Raw genomic sequence first — 17,960 nt, 5'->3', positions numbered from 1 at the left:
TCCACGAATCTAAAAACGACGTCAAGTTCCCATTCACTCATAAATGGTTTTGAAGAACAGTCTTTATCGTGTGACTTGCTATGAGGCAAGGAACACGTCACCTCTTTGAACCCACCCTAAAAGACGCTTGGGACCCACTCAAAATTGGGGTCAAAATTGGCCCAAAAGAAGCATATAAAAACCAAAATTTCCAACAATTAAATCATCAAGACACTTCATATATACATTGGAGACCATATTGATATAATTTAAATATTGATTGCCAAATTGAAACACTTTTATATATTAGAGATCAAATCGATACAATTTAAACATTGATAACTCACAAGACTCATATTTTAGAGACCAAAAATATAATTAACCCAAGATGAAGCTGTTGAATGTAATTAACCCAAGAGTAATAACGAAAAAGTAAATAGTTTGGTTAATTATGCTATTGTAGAAAAGCAGCTCAAGTTGTGTTGTTTATTTGCTGAATAATTCTTTTATTCTCTGCAGATTTGCTTAAAAATGCTTTATTTGCTTAAAATGCGAGACCCTGAAAAAGGTAGATCCCCAATGGATAAACACAATAGTAAAATTTATCTCTCGCATATTTGATTTCATAGATGCTTAGCGGATAACGTATATTATTTGTAGTTAAATGAATCGAGTAAGTTTATACATATACATAAGATTGTTCACATCAGCATAGTAAAGTCCACCTCTAATAAAACTAATTCAATACTACTGCATATCTATAAATATATGTATACATATCTATATACCACAATTATTCTAAGTGTGACTCACATATCACCAAATTTAAATCTGCAACGTATACCTTATTTTCGGGAGTTATTAGTAGATAATATTTTTCAAATTATTCAATTTACACAGAAATTAATCATAGAATTGGTTGGATGCAATCTTTTCATATAAGTGTGGAGATTCAAAAAAAATGAGATCCATCTTATATGAAAAGATTGTGTCCAATTTTATGATCCTAAACTTTTTCAATACTATTAAGGAGATTAGTGAGTAAAAATACATCACGTAGCTGGTTTGTTATATGAGGAGAGGAATTTTGACAGTGGAAAAACGAAAACACAATTAATCTTTTGATGAAATGGAGAGATTCAAGTATAGTTGAATAAAAATGGATTACATTTCAGTTGTTCAATAGTGAAAAACCGTCCAAATCTAATGAAAAAAAAGGTGGGGAGGGGCGTGCTTAAAGAATCAAAGAAATTGAGAATATTCATCACTATATCATTCTCATGGCCCACATGAAGATTTGGGAACCTCGTCCAAATTCGAGTCAATCAGTATATAACTTCTTTAGATTAACCAAAAAAAGAAGTAAAGCAGACACAAATTATTTAAGATAAATTATGTAAATAGTCTCGGTAATTTATACGATATGTCAAATTGATATATTGTGTAAATTATAGGGACCAAATTAATACATTGTGTAGATTTTTTACCTACCAAACTTAACAACCGTTATTTATTGAATTAAAATAACACAATCTGTTAAATTAAGAGATAAAATTAAACAAATTAAAATAACATAGATCAAATTGACACATCGTATAAATTATAAAGATTATTTACATAATTTATTCAATTATTTATTATTTATCAATCTAAATATATATATATATATATACATATATATTATTTAATTTAATTATCTTGTAAGATTGTAAGATTGACACACAATAGTACATTTATTAAATGAGCAAATCTCTCTCTCTTTCTCTCACTCACTCATACATACACTGACATAATAGTGATACAGCTGGGCTCTCTCTTTCTCTCTCTCGCATGCGATACAGTAGAAGACCAACTTTTAATACGCAGACCAACTTTATTACCCACTTAAGGATAATATTAGAGATTTTAATTTTTTTTATAAATATTTAATCAAATATATATATATTTTTTATGGATGTAAGATTTATATAAAATTCACATAATGTGAGTTTTACATTGATGTGAAATATTTAATAAAATATTTAATCAAACATTTAAGAGCATTTTTAATGGAGTTGCTATTCAACTTGCTAAAACTAAAATTTGACAAGAATGACAAAAAGAGGGTCTCCAATGGCTTGCTATTTTACTGTCAAAGATAGCAGATGTCATATCTGTTCTCAAATTTGACAAGTTGAATAGTGGCTCCCAAACTTGTCAGATCAACAAATAACAAATGACTATTGGAACACCATTACTATAATTTGATAAAATAGCACTACTCATTGCTAAATTATAACAATAGCAATAACATTATAGCAACAATGGTTGGAGATGCTCTAAGCTGCCTCAAAATTTTTCCCCACTTAAAAGAAGAGTTTTAGTATGGGAATATGACTTTCTTCTAGTTCGTATTAGAGGGTATTATTGGACTCGTGGAGGCTCATCACGAGTTCCGTTTCGATAATTCACACCGTTCAATATGTAGAACTCATTGAGTATTATATGCTTAAAAAAATCACTTTAATCGAATATTGATAGTTATGTGATCAAATCAGTTTTGTATGAAAAAATTAAATGGTGAAAAATAAACGGCTTACAAAAATCTAATTTGATTACATATTTATCGATATCCGATCAACGTAATTTTTTACAAGTATATATTACTCGATGAATTCTATACATTGAACTGTTCGAATTATTGAAACAAGACCCGTAATATGAGTCTCCATGAGTCTAACAATATCTTCTAATTCGATCACAAACTGAAGGGAAGGCATCCCTTTTAGTATATCTCTCAAAACTTATTATTTAATTCTTAGCCTCCGTTTGGGAAGTGGGTTGGTTATTTTAGCCTGGTTTGGGAAGGATTTTTTGGCTTTTTAGCTTTTCTGGATTTTTTTTGTGAGAGAGGATTGTAATGATTATAGGTTGAATTTGATGTTTTGTTTTTTGTGACTAAAATAGCCTATTTTATTTTTTATAACTATTTTAACCAAAAAAACCTGACTTTTTTCTTCCCAAACAGAGCCTTACTAAAATAATCCACACTTTAACTTTCCATCTCTACTTTTGTCACCTCTATAAATAACATTACATCTCCTCCTCCATCCCTCACTCCCACACACATTTCAACTAACTGAACTCAACTCAACTCATATAGTCTTGACTCATATTGTATATATATTCGAACCCACTTGGTACACTTGATTACTAGCTAGGTAGTAGTGTTAAAATGCATTATCAAACAGGGTCGTCATGGGGGGTTTCATATTTGGCAGCAGCAAGGAGTGTGGTGGTGGTGAATAGTGGTGGTGGTGGAGATCCGCTGGAGCGCATCGAGAGGTTGGCGTCAGGGAACGCGGTTGTGATATTCAGCATAAGCAGTTGTTGCATGTGTCACGCTATCAAGAGGCTCTTTTGCGGCATGGGGGTCAATCCTACGGTTTATGAGCTAGACCAGGACCCCAGAGGCAAAGAAATGGAGAAGTCACTCAAGAGGCTTATTGTCGGAAGCACCAGTTCTTCTTCTTCGTTGTCGGGTGTCCCAGTCGTGTTCATCGGAGGCAAACTGGTGGGTGACATGGACAGGGTCATGGCTTCTCATATCACTGGCACTCTCGTCCCACTTCTCAAGGCCGCCGGAGCTCTCTGGCTTTGAGAGAGAAAGAGAGACAACTTACTACTACAGACTATACCACTACTATACTACTACAGTAAAAGATATTTTTGGAGAAGAGGAAGAGGAGTGGTTTTCTGGCTCTGCTATTTTGGATGCCATTTAGTTTCAGTTTTTAAAAAATTTCCTTCTTGGTTTTTTTATATTTTTATATTTTTACTAATTTTTAAAAATATTTTAAATAATTGTTTTAATTTTTAAACACACTTAACATAAATATATATAAAAAGTACAATATTTGTGAATTTTTTTTTAAAAAAAATTCACTAAATACCAAAAATACAAAAAATAAAATAAAATAAAATTCAGTATATTTTGTGTATTTATTAATTTTTAAAATATTTTTCATAAATATTTTACTATTTAGATATATCTAAGTAAGGTGCATCTAAAAAAATTTAAAAAATTATTTAAAATTTTAAAAATATTCACTAAAAATAAAAAAATACAAAAAATAAAAACTCAATTTCGAGAAGACTGAAACTAAATACACTAACTATTGTCTGTCTATGAACCAAAGTCTTTTTTTTGTTTTTTTTTTTGTTTGAATGTTTGTTAGCCTCTGTTTTGTCTGTGTTTTTGGTTGAGATGGGTTTGTTAATTTGGGTCACAGACAGAAATGTAATATGCTCCCTCCTCTGAACCAGAATATATATATATATATGTACAGAAAAAGAAAAAAAAACAAAAAACAAAAAACAAATTGGGACTATTTCTACTCCTTTACTATTATTAGTATTTCCCGGTGGTTTAGCTTTTTCAATATTCAAGAGAGAATGTGATAATTTGGAAAGTAGTTAAAAGTTAACTTTTATTTTAATTTATTTTGAGTTATATTACTTTTTATATTTTTTATCCACAAAAGAGTAAACAAATATAAAAAAAAAAACTAAAAAAATTAATTTTTAACCAACATTTTAAATCACCACTATATAATATATCACACTTAACTAAATTTTAAGAAAGAAAGAAGTTGGAAAACTATGAAGACGTTAACGTTTTGTTGGGTTAACTTTTTCCTATTACTAATTATATATGGTAGTACTATATGTATTAATTAATATATCAATTAGTATATTAAAATATATTATGATATTATTTTTTAAAATTTTTAAAATTATACAAAATCATTTATTAATATACTAATTAATTGTATATTTTTTTTAAAAACTGCGTGAGGTTTGCCTCCGATTGGCTCTTGGGTCTTGGTGGGTTGACCACATTGATGATTCAAATGATTATTAGATTGTAAATTTCTTCTAGAAAACTCTTGATGAAAAAACAGGCAATCATCACCATTTAATCAAACTATATTTACTATATATATATATATATATATATATAAAAGAGACTATTTTGAATATAAATATTATTTGATAATACGTCTACACTAATCTAATCACTACTACTAGAAATTTCATTTTTGTGACTAAAGTTTTAGGATTTTTTATTAGCCGGTCCTACCTTTTACACTTATTCCCTTCTTAATCTTGAGTGTTGCTCTTGTACACCAACAGGTCCTGAGCCTTTTTTTTTTTGGTACCATTTTACCATTTCCCTGTTTTGGCGCGTTTGTGTTTGGATTTTTCATCAAAATATTGTGTTGTGAGTATGGATTTGTGATTTGGATTTATGTGGAACTTCACGATTTGCTAATGTATTATTGTAGAGCTTTGTGATTTGTAATTTCGCGCTTGGTGTATCTTTGCGATTTGTGATTTGCGATTGCGTGCTTGGTTAATCTTCCTATTTGCGATTTCGCGCTTGGTGTATCTTCGCGATTTGTGATTTGCGATTGCGTGCTTGATGAATTTTCCTATTTGCGATTTCGCATTTGGTGTATAGTTACATTTTCTGATTTGCGATGTTGTGGAGTTAGGTCGACTGGTATGTTTGATTTTGATTTCAATTTCAATGTTTTGGTTCTTTTTAGTTTGAGTTTGAGTTTGTGATTTTGATTTTGTGGTGATATTGTTGTTACTTTGTTGTTTCTATTGTGATTGAATTTGTATTTTGATCATTATATTGAAAGATTTGAGATATGTATATGTAAAGAATTTTAGATTTTTCTATTTTTTTTGGTTACGAAATTGTTTTGATTGAACACAGGTGCTGGTTTGTTATTTTATATAGTGATAATTTTATCACTGAGTATTTTGGGGTGTTGTTGGATTAACTTTTTCAACAGTGATAAATTCATCAGTGAGTATGGGAATATGAGATGAAAAGGTTGCATAATGAAATGGTAAGATTCAAATTGAGTTACCATGTCTAATAAGTATAAGCCTTATTCACTGTTCTTAGTCTATAGTGGTGTTAACTGTTAAAGTTATCAGTGTTGATTTTTAGATGTGTATGAGTTGGTTGATAATTTTATCACTGTATTTGATTTTGTTTTACGATGTTTGAGTTGTTTGCTGAAATATAATTATTGTTTGTTGCAGGATTTATAGTGATGGAGAATTGTTTGTTTCTTATGTGCAAGTTTAGAAATGCGACATTGGTTATCAAGTATAATGATGGATTTAATTTCAAGGATTTAGTATATAAATTGTGTGCAAAGTGGAGTGAGTTAGTTGGTAGTTCTTTGAATATATCGTATTCAATGCCTGGACATTCTTGTTGTGGTCTACAAAGTGAAGAGGATTTAGAGGTTATGGTTGGACTTGCACTTTCTTATGATATTCAATACACATTGTATTGATGTTTTTGTAAAGTGTTGTTCTTTGGATGAAGGTTATATGATTTGTGATGGTGAAGCTAGTTGTAGTTGTAGTAGTGTTATTTGTGAAATTGATTTTTTGCCTTCATTTTATTCAAATCAACGGAAACCTTTGCTCTCCAATGGATGGGTTAATTTTATGAAAGGAGTGGGGCAAAGGTTTGCTCAAGGAGTTATTGAATTTCGAGATGCGTTGTCAAAGTATTCTATTCATTCTGGTTTCGATTTTGATTTTGTTAAGAATGATCAGGATCGTGTCACTATTCATTGTAAGAGAAGGGCTGATTTGGGATGTTTATGAAGTGTGCATGCTAGAGTGGAAAATTATAGTAAAGCTTTTGTTATTTAACAATTTGATGATGTTCATACTTATGGATCTTCTTTTCGTATAGTTAAACATGCTAGGATGACTTCAAGTATGATTGAGGGGCTAATTTCAAGTGATATTCGTAATAAGGCTTTGATATCGGTTAGTGGGGTGGTTTGTGATTTCAAGGACTATTATGGAACAGAGGTTTCTTGTCGGCGAGCTTGGATGGGTGTTGAAAAAGCAAGGGGTCTTGTTTTTGGTGACTATTCATCATCATTTGACGATCTTCGTTGGTATGTTGATGTCGCTAATGACTGTAATCCAGGGAGTGTTTTTGATATGGAATTTGATGTTGATAGTAAAGGAAGACATTTCAAATGCTTGTTTTTCACTTTTGAGGCATGTATTCACGGTTTCAAGTATTGTCGACCTGTGTTGATGCTTGATGGAACTTTCTTGAAAGGAAGACGCAAAGATTGTTTATTGGTTGCTATGGTAAAAGATGGTAACCAAGGTATATTCTGTGTCTATTTGTTATTATTATTAAAACAGTGATAATTTTATCATTTTTATTACTAGAGAGTGTTGATTATTGAGTATGGTCAATCTATTACTGATAAATTTATATTGTATACTTTTGTTAAATTTTTATATTTATACAGTGATAAATTTATTATTCATTGATTTTATATATGCTGCTATTGAATTTTTGTAGTTATACAGTGATAAATTTATCTATGACTGGTGCTATATATTATATACTTTGTGTTTTGATTTTCTTTATGTAATTTTTTTTATTTGTTATTGATAACGTGTGTCTATATTTTGTTTGTAGGTTTATATCTGTTATATTTTTCCATTGTTGATAGTGAAAGTTATGACAGTTGGCATTGGTTCTTGTCAAAGTTATTTGTTATTTTGACTCTGGGAAGGGATATTGTGTTTGTTACCGATCGGCATGGAGGATTGCTGAAAGTTTTAGCTGAGGTCTTTCCGTTTTCTTCTCATTCTTTTTGTCTAATGCATTTGAAGACAAACTTGAAGACTTATTTGTCAGTGAAGAGTCGTGAATCTAAAGAGTATTTGTTTACTCTTTTTAGTAGATGTGCATATGCTTCTACTATTGAGTTGTTTAATGAGCTATTTGAAGAATTTAAGGGTCGCTGTGGTCGTAGTGTTGAGAAGTTGCTTGAGGATTTGCCTAATGAGTGTTGGTGTAACGCTTATTTTCAAGGCAAGAGATATGGTGAAATGTACACAAATACTGCGGAATCTTTTAATTCATGGATTAGGGATGAACGCCATTTGTTTTCAACTAGTCTTGTTGATGTTATACGGGTGAAACTAATGGAGTAATTTTCAAGAAGGAGAGAAGTTGGCAATAAGTGGAATCGTATTGTTTGTCCTTTTGCAGAGAAAAAGTTGGAAGAAGCTTTTAATGATACAAAAGCACGGATAGTTAAGAAATGTAGCGATGACATTTATGAAATCCAATTGGATCATTCAGTTATGGTTGATATTGGGAAACGTTCTTGTTCTTGTCGATTATGGGAAATTGATTATTTTCCTTGCAAACATGGTTTTTGTGCTATAAAGAGGAGTAGGAAGGATCTGAATTGTTTTCTTGATGATTACTATCGTGTTAGTAGTTATTGTGATTCTTATTCACATTCTATCTATCCAGTTCCTAGTATATGGAAGCCAAATGTAGTTGTTGATGATGACGTTGTTTTATCTCCTCTTTGTAAGAGACCAGCTAGATGTCCAAGAACAGAGAGAATATCTTCTAAGGGCAAAATCAAGAGAATTAGGTACAGTAGGTGTGGAAAGATGGGAACTCATAATCAGAAGACATGTAAAGAAGCTTTGCTTTAGTTGTATTGATTTTAATTGAATTACTTTGTTGAGAGTTAAGAGGTGTTACTTGCATTGAATGATTGAGTATTTTTGGAAAGATGTATCATTTTGGTACTTGCATTGAATGATTGAGGAATTTGTTGAACATAAATTATATTTTTTGCTGATATTTTTATAGGATTAAGTTTCACAGATTTATATTATTTGATTTGGGTTAAATGTAGATGCTGTTTTTGGTGTTTTATACAGTGATAAATTTATCACTGCTTGGTTTGGACAAGTTGGTGGATTATTTTTTTTTGTAAGAATTATAAATTTACCATTGTCTGAATGAAACAATCAAGCATTAATGGGGTTCCTGAATTTTGTTATTTTCAAGAATAATAAATTTATCACTAATTGTATGGGAAGAGTTGACGGTTTATTACATCTATGTCAGTAGTTGATAAATTTATTACTGTCATATCCAAGCAAATATTCTTTTTTACAGTGATAAATTTATCACTGGCTTAAACTCAACAAAAATCAATTGATGTCACTAGTTATACATGTTTTAATTTTTTTTGTGCCTTGATTAATTCAAACAAGAATACAGCCTTGCTTGTTAGATAATGCATCCCTTAGAAACACAAATAATTTGTGCACTGAATTTACAATGACATATGCTAGACCTCTTTCCAGTTTCTTTACTCTTGGGTTGATTGCTGATAAAAGGAGAAGAAAGAAAATAAATATGTATATGTACACATATATCCTTTTTTGGTCTTTTGTTATTTCTGAGTGATTTTATTTAGTGGATGTCTTTTATGAGATTCCAAATGACAGTAGATTTGAGATTCAAAGTTTGAATATGGTTTTTCTCGTAAGTCTTTCAGCATTCAAATGAGTAGATCTTTGTATATTACTTACTTATAGGAAGCAATTTTTGTCTGGAGTAATCTAATTTTCCCAGGAAATATTTTCACAATACAAAGCTGTAGATCAAATCTCTAGAATACATAATTGCATATCTGCTGTGTTAACTGCTTTGCAAAGCAAAAAATTTAGGTCAACTACCATGTTTATCTGGTGTAGTAACAAGTTCTTAGTCTGCATAGTGTTTTGTGGTCACACAGAAGCAAGCTTTGGATGTTTGAGTTGTTTAACTGAAGTATGAAATGATTTTGATTATTCAGAATGTCTGGAGTAATCTAATTTTCCCAGGAAATATTTTCACAATACAAAGCTGTAGATCAAATCTCTAGAATACATAATTGCATATCTGCTGTGTTAACTGCTTTGCAAAGCAAAAAATTTAGGTCAACTACCATGTTTATCTGGTGTAGTAACAAGTTCTTAGTCTGCATAGTGTTTTGTGGTCACACAGAAGCAAGCTTTGGATGTTTGAGTTGTTTAACTGAAGTATGAAATGATTTTGATTATTCAGAAATCACCAAGGATGTCATGCTCTTACATTCATTCTCAAACTTGGGAATATCTACAAATTGTAACAGTATTTTAATTTTCAATTTGGACAATGTAATAGCGTTTGTGTTTTAATTTTTAATTTAGGTAAATTTTTTATAGTGTTTTGTTTACTTGAATTGGGGAAAAAGAATGTGTGAGAGAGAGAGAGTTGCTGATTTTTTTGTTTGAACAGTGGTAAATTTATCAGTGTTCACAATGATAAATTTGTTGAAACAGTGATAAATTTATCAGTGTAAACAAAACACTATAAAAAAATAAATTTATCAGTATAGTGACTCCAAACCTGTTATCAACCTTTAAATTCGAAACAAATAATCAGATTAGAATCAATATTTTGAATGAAATTTGCATAACAAGACTGATATCAAAAGCTAGATCTGGTAACAATATGGCTAAAAAAGACTGAATGTTTCATTGAAGCAAATTTGACATTGTAACAACCAAGCATTGTAATATTCATTGGAGCAAAGTAAGAACCAAAATCATCAAAAAACAGGTAACACTGTAATAACCAAACAAGCAAAATGTATGAAGTATTAACATTCTAACAACCATATGAATCAATGTTTCCTTTTGTTTTCTTTTATTCCAGATCTGTTGATTATTGCGGAGGCAAATCAATGTTTTCATCAACTATTTGTTGTTGAGCAGCTTGTTAGTTAGTCAGGAAGATAGTTAACAAATCGGCTCTTAATTGATTGCACTCTTCCTTCAAAAAAGTAGGTATTATGTTGTTTTTGGAAACATATTGCCTCACGATATAGCAAACAATGATTCCACAATCAAGCCTGCAAAAATATTTTGAAATCAAAATATTATAATTTGGTTTCGTTGCTTTTTATTTTTATTTTTTTTATATAACAGTGTTTTGTTATTGATAAACTTACGACGAGTCTTCTTGTTGTGGACTGTTGATGACGCTTTCTGTCTCCTGTTGAAATTTATCAGGGTTGATGAGAGTTGGCTTCTCATCCTTTATGTACTTGTCAATAATCTCTCTCCACAACATATACATTTGTATAATTGTTCTATTAGAAAGTCAGTTGAAACAATTAATGAGAAACCATAGATTTAAAGAATGATAAATATATTACTGTATAAATTTTTGATGTATAATTGAGCATGGATCAGGATTGATGCATTGGATTAATGGTAAGTTTGATAGTGAAAACATTTTTACCACTTTGTTTGCCTCATTGAAGTGTGAATCTGTAGGCATTGCTCCCCTTGGTCTCATGGAATTGTAGAATTTCCATGAACCTTCTTCAATGTTAAAGACAAGTATTGTCCAATGAGAGAAGAAGGGGGGCAAATCTATCATTATAACAAATTTTATCACTCAATTAGGAAAATTAAGCAAATCTATTATTCTTATAGCAAATTTTATCACTGAATTGGGCAAAGTAAGCAAATCTGTCATTATATATCAAATTCTATCACTGAATTAGCAAAAGTAAGCAAATCCATCATTGTATAGCAAATGAACATGAAGATGTGATTATTATGAAGTTGAATATCACTCATAAATTAATACTGTATAATACACATTGAAAATAGCTTCAAGTCAAATTTTATTACTTAATTATAGTTATGAAAGAAGAAGAGAAGCAAATCCATAGTTATGAAATAAGAAGAGAAACAAATCCATCATTATAACAAATTTTATCACTCAATTAGGAAAATTAAGCAAACCTATCATTCTTATAGCAAATTTTCTCACTGAATTGGGCAAAGTAAGCAAATCTGTTATTGTATATCAAATTTTATCACTGAATTAGTCAAAGTAAGCAAATCTATCATTGTATAGCAAATGAACATGAAGATGTGATTGTTATTAAGTTGAATATCAATCATAAATTAATACTGTATGATACACATTGAAAATAGCTTTAAGTCGAATTTTATAACTTAATTATAGTTATAAAAGAAGAAGGGAAGCAAATCTATCATTCTTATAGCAAATTTTCTCACTGAATTGGGCAAAATAAGCAAATCTATTATTGTATAGCAAATGAACATGAAGATGTGATTATTATGAAGTTGAATATCACTTAATTATAGTTATAAAAGAAGAACGGAAGATGAATACGACTCACGTTTGATTCGCATGTTTGTTGAAGATAAACTAAACAGGGAGAGTAGATGTTTGAATCAGAATATAGATCGAAATGGTGGAAGATTTGCTGGGGATCCGTTCGGAATCAGAACATAGATCGAAACAAAAGTGATTTCTTTGGAAACGATGAGAGATTCACGGAAAATCTCTTTGTTTGTTTCGATTTCCAAATCGCAAATCACCTCAGAATGGTTTCCAAATCACCTTAGAATAATTTCCAAATCAGAACAATTGAGAAGGAGCGTGTGTGTCACGCGCGCAGGGGAGAGCTCGTGATATCTTCTTTGCTTCACGAGTGTGGTGTGATTGATGGGTAAAATTGGAAACTGAAATAGGGCAGGACTTGGTGGGTATTAATCTGTTTCCATGGAACCAGCTGGTAAGTCCCCCAAAGTTTTAGTTATTAAAAGCCTTGGTTTTAGTCGCCAATTACTTTTGGCGACTAATCTATTTCGTCGTCCGCTTGGCCGCCAACAGTTTGTTGGAGAAACAATCGGCAACTAAAATCTTTTTGGTAACCAAAAGTGACCTATTAGCGACTAAAAGTTTTGGTCGCCATATATATTTTAAAAATAGTTAAATATATATATTTTTACTTTTAGTGACTAAATTATTTATTAGCCAATTTGAGCATGTATGTTTGGCAATTAACTATTTGGTAATAAAAAATTTCACTTTTTGAGAATTGACGACTAAAAATTTAGTAGCCAAAAGTTTCTTTTTTTGCAATTGGTGACTAAAAGTTTAGTAGCCAAAAGTTTCACTTTTTGACAATTGGCGAGTAAAATTTTAGTAGCCAAAAGCCAACTTGTGATATTTGTTTAGTCGTCAAAAGGTCTCATTTAGTTTTTATAATTTGTTCTGTAATATTTTTTGTGCCACCTGTAACCTATGCATATACAAAATTATTCATTTATTCATTCGTTCGTTCAATTCTCATCCATTCAAAAAAATTATTTTTTCACAACCTGTAGCATTCAATTTTCAACCATATATAAAATTTAACTATTAATCATACATATCAATGAAAATAAGAATCCATAAATATAGTATAATCTAACAAATACATATACTATTCAAACCAACAATTAAAATCCAAATTAAAAAAAATCTTAATAACAGAACATATCAGGTGTACATGTTTTCCATAAACAAAAATATAATATAAATTGCGCCCATGCAAACATCATCAATCTGGCCCAAAAACATCATTGTATCCATGCCAACATCATCAATCTATAACAAAAACATAATATCCATTAATATTTTATTGAATAACATTGCATTTATAATTAAAAAAAAAAATACATACAACTTGAAATTTATTATCTTTTTATGGTTCGGAGGCTGTAATTAAAATTCAAATGTAATTAATCTTTTCAAATGAATTATTGGCTCAATTCAAATGTAAAACCTTAAGGAATTGACACAATTATATGTTTCCTTTTCCTAATCAGAAATTGACAGATTGTAGTTTATTTAACAAGTGATTTGAGCTAATGGAGGTGAGAAATCAAATAGCTAATTTGTTCAAGATGAATAGCTGAACAAGTATTATAACTAATATCGCAAAACAAAATGAGGAAAAATCAGTGAGGTAACTAATCAAAAATGTAGAGCTTGATTTTTGTTTAAACAAAATATAATTCAATTTATTTAATGAGTAATTTAGCTTATGGAGAAGGAAAAATTAGATAACTAACTCAATTGAATTTAGATGAATAACACAACGAATATATCAATTGATATAGCAAGACTAAATAATAATAAAAAATCAGTGAATGATTCCTTTTAGCTTAACAGATTGTTATTTCAAAGGTTTCAACTTGTAGGAGAGGGTTCAAGAAAGGAGTTGGAAAATTCGAAGATCTTCGAAGATCCTTGAAGAAAAATTTCGAATTCTCTAGAATATGATGAGAGGCTTAGATTCTTCAATAATCTCAACTTAGGAACACGACAACAAAGGAGATGATGGAGATAAGAGATTGGGTGAAGAAGAAGGCAAAATGGCTAGAGAATAGAATAATGGCAAGGCTCTCCCATGGATCTCCCACTTTCACTCTCAAGGTTGATAATGGAGAAGGGAAATTAGTTCTTTCCCAAGAGTTAAAAATCTCCAAAATCCATCCCCTGTAAAGCTATGGGTGGGTGCTATTTATAGGCACCTCATGATGTAGGATGGAGCCCATGTGCAAGGCACATGGGGGATATTCTCTCTAACCACCTTGTCCGAGGGGGTGACCTCTCCGAGGAGGTGACTTCTCCGAGGAGGTGACCTCTCCGAGGAGGTGACTTCTCCGAGGATGAGAAAACCCCGAAGAGGAGATCAATCCCTCGGCGAACCCTTCTTCTTAGCCACACCTAACCAATGATCCCCAATCATCCCAAAGGGTCAGGGGTAGTCCCAGAGGACGTCCTGCCGCAAAGTATTGCCGAGTCTCATGGACCCCCCGGGGTCGTGCCACCTCGACCCGGGTATAGGCTAGTTTAACCGAAGAGTGAATTTGTCTCCACTCACCGTCCTCGGGATCGGGTCCTTTGTTCGAACTCCATTACGCCCATGGTTCTGGTGCGTAGATCCCGGAAAGCTCCGAGCCCGCAAGTGTTCTGGGACTCATTAACGGAGCGACTTCTAGATTGCGTCTGAATCCGTTCGAAGCCAAGTGCTTCGGATCTCTAGATTTGTGGATCCGAATCCTTTCGAGTCCGAGTGCCTCGGATCTCTAGGCTTGCTTAATACCCTTTCGAGTCCAGGCCCAAGTAAGTCTCTAGGTTCGTGGATCCGAACCCTTTCGAGGCTTAGAGCGATTCAATCCGTTTGATGGCGATAAATCTGGGCCCACCGATTCTTGGACTTGCGATAAATTCGGGCCCACTAATCTTGGGCTATTGGGCCTAAATAATTTAGTGGGCTCAAATTAGCCCCTCTTACATTTGCCCCTTGCGTGTATGAGAAATTTTAAATTTCTCAGACATGCATACTGTCATTTCTTCGACCCTGCTTCGCATCACGTTTTCCAAAAAAAAAAAAAAAAAAAAAAAAAAAAAACATGTTGTCACGACAGAGTCTATGGATAAAGTTGATGACGCACTTCAATTTACAGAAAAAATTGACAAGTAAAAAATTTAATTTTTTTGTACTCTTTTTTTTTTTTTTTTTTTTTTTTTTTTTTTTTTTTTTTTTTTTTTTTTTTTGGCCTCTTATATATATGCATATATATATATATATTCAGAATATATGAGGCTTATTCCATATATCACACCTTTTATTTTATTCTATTTAAAGAGATGATTCAGAACCCTAAATCTCACAAACTTTTGCACAGCCGCCGCACCATTTTCTCAGCCTATTCACTCTCTCTAGATCGAGAGGCTAGCCTTCTTCTTCAACAAACCAGCGCTGCTTCTTGCTTTGAAGACCACTGCTGTTTGCATACCGACTGCTATCACAGCACCGAGCAACACCACCGACTTGTCCCAACGTTGCGACTACTGCTGGCGTGCGATCCAAACTGCTACTCACTACTGGTGTTTCACTTCAGTCCACCGACGCAACTGCCGGAGCCCAGTTCTGCTAAGCACTGCTAACGTCGACTCCTCGGAGACGCCATTGCTACTGTAAGCCGTGACTGTCCAGCACCAGTCACTATTGTCTTCTTCCTACTGCAATTTTGCCGCCGGCTTCGGCTGTCCAGCTACACCCACTCACGTCGCTGCTGGTGACCTCGACTGCCAAGCACCGACCACACACGCCGCCCTCTCAACGCGGCATGCGTGGTCTCGCCAAACACCATTCAACTCAACGTCTTCTTGGTCCGGCGATATCTTCCACAGCTCGGATCTCATAGCTCACGGTTTTGTGTTATACCTGCTGGTTCTCTTCTTTCTTTATTTATTTATTATTATATATATATATATATATATATATATATATATATATAACTCCTCTTACAAATACAATATTAAAAAAAAAAAAAAAACTCTAGTAACCATGGCATGGTTAATCATGATCATCAGGTTCTGGGAGAGGCAACACTTCCATCTCATGGACAAGGCAGCATGTCACCAATCTTGAGGGTAAACACTTGCACAAGAATGCCAAATAGGTTCCAGGTCGGCAAATGTAGTTCCAAAGAGAGAGGCTTTCGTCTGAAAGCATTATGTATCAGTTGTCCTCTTTAAAAAATTTCTAGACTCTTGAAAATAAAGGGGCTCATTTCCCCATGAAGTCCATCCAGATATCATTTCTCTGGAGAATAGTTCAATGCAATGAGGGGACCTGAATCCTCCCATAGGGGGCTTCCTTCTTTTAGCTTCATGTCTTAACCATTGTTACATCAGATCTGTGAGCAAGCATTTGAAGTCCTCTTTTTGAACTTTTTATTTGTATAAACTCTGATTTATAAATTTTTGGATAATGTAACCCATAAATTTCTGCTGTTGCACATCTTGATGAAGAGATCTTGATTTTTTTTTTTTTTTTTTTTTGTGTGAATATTGGAATAATCAATGTTGAATCCTTGCTAATTTTATTGAAGAAATCTGGCTTTGTTATCTTGAATCCATGCTATTGAATCTTGAACCTGTGCCGATAATTTTGACAATAATTTTGACATACATACAGGTTTGATGTTGAATAATTAATTATTGTCTTGTCGATCTTGTAGATGCTCGGAAGATAAATAGTGGATGCCCGATGCTTTGCCTTCGTCTTCGGCTGTTCAACGCGAACCACACGTCGCCCACTCAACGCGATGTGTGGTTTTGCCTAACACCATCCAGCTCGTTAGTCTCACAGCCCGGCGCTATTTTTCGGCGCTATTTTTCGGAGTTTGAATCTCGGTTTTTGCATACTCACTGGTTCCAGTTCCGATCACTGTTGACTTCGACGGTTCCAACGCACACCACACACGTTCGCCCTCTCAACGCAACGTGTGTGGTCCTGCCAAGCCTAGCCTAGTTTTGTTGATTACAGTCTGTAAAGCCTCTCTGATTTCAGCTTAAATTTCCAGTATCGGCTTCAGACTTCACCTCTCTAACTGCCCAAATTTGTAAGTATGAAATTCGGCCCCCTCTTCCGAATGTAAATATATTTAAATATATATATATATAAATATATTTTTGTGGCAATGTAGAGGGCTCAAGCAATCTGATGAAAATAAAAATAAAATAAATAAATAAAAAACTGAATCTGAATATGGACTCAATTTTTGTGGCAATCCCAATGATATATATATATATATATATATATATTTTTTTTTTAGCTCAAACACCGTGATTTTGGCCATATGGAAACATGCACTAGCACTTGAAACCTCATTGAGGTGCTTGGCTTGAACATAATTTGTTGAACTTTATCACCGAGGAAAGGCCGAATATAACTTGTTGACTAGTATTTGAGCTCCATTTTTGACATGGAGAGAGAAAACCCTGGACTTATGAATATGGACTTTGGAAAGGACATTCTTGTAATTTGCATAATGATCCATTGAATCTTGCTACTGATAAGCAATGTAATATACTTCGGATCTCGGGCCTGAAATTTACTATTGAACTTCACTCTGTCCAAATTTTGAGCCCCGTATAAATTGGACCTTTAATATAGAACATAGTGACTTTAAGAAATTGACCCGATTGAACTTCATCATGAAGCGACCTATGACATTGCACCTCTTATTGATGATAGAAGACGAAAATCTATATGTTGATGATGCACCCATTGGTATTAAAATTTGTTGAGCTTGAGGAACACCCGAGAAAAAGAATTGTTGATGACTTCTGGGGTTGAACCTGGACTCTTGGTGTAAAAAAAATTCCTCGTAGAATTTATTGAATTCATGGACTCTCAGAG

The 17,960-nt window shown here is 32.7% G+C and overlaps 2 protein-coding genes across 2 annotated transcripts; both read left to right on the top strand.

The window, feature by feature from the left end:
* The first annotated feature begins 3,193 nt into the window (after nucleotides 1-3,193).
* On the top strand, nucleotides 3,194-3,619 carry LOC114295130 (glutaredoxin-C1-like). The gene has a single exon (XM_028239327.2). It carries the CDS (start codon nucleotides 3,194-3,196, stop codon nucleotides 3,617-3,619), a length of 426 nt encoding a protein of 141 aa, XP_028095128.1.
* Nucleotides 3,620-4,225: 606 nt separating this feature from the next.
* On the top strand, nucleotides 4,226-8,544 carry LOC145823127 (uncharacterized). Its single transcript, XM_082922349.1, has 6 exons — nucleotides 4,226-4,229; nucleotides 6,082-6,179; nucleotides 6,355-6,628; nucleotides 6,752-7,183; nucleotides 7,505-7,987; nucleotides 8,084-8,544. Exons 1-6 carry the CDS (start codon nucleotides 4,226-4,228, stop codon nucleotides 8,542-8,544), a joined length of 1,752 nt encoding a protein of 583 aa, XP_082778475.1.
* The last annotated feature ends 9,416 nt before the right edge of the window (nucleotides 8,545-17,960 follow it).

The sequence above is a fragment of the Camellia sinensis genome, chromosome 1 (assembly GCF_055761805.1).
Source record: "Camellia sinensis isolate YWXY chromosome 1, ASM5576180v1, whole genome shotgun sequence".
Classification (NCBI taxonomy): Eukaryota; Viridiplantae; Streptophyta; class Magnoliopsida; order Ericales; family Theaceae; genus Camellia; species Camellia sinensis.
This window is presented reverse-complemented; position numbering and strand designations above follow the sequence as displayed.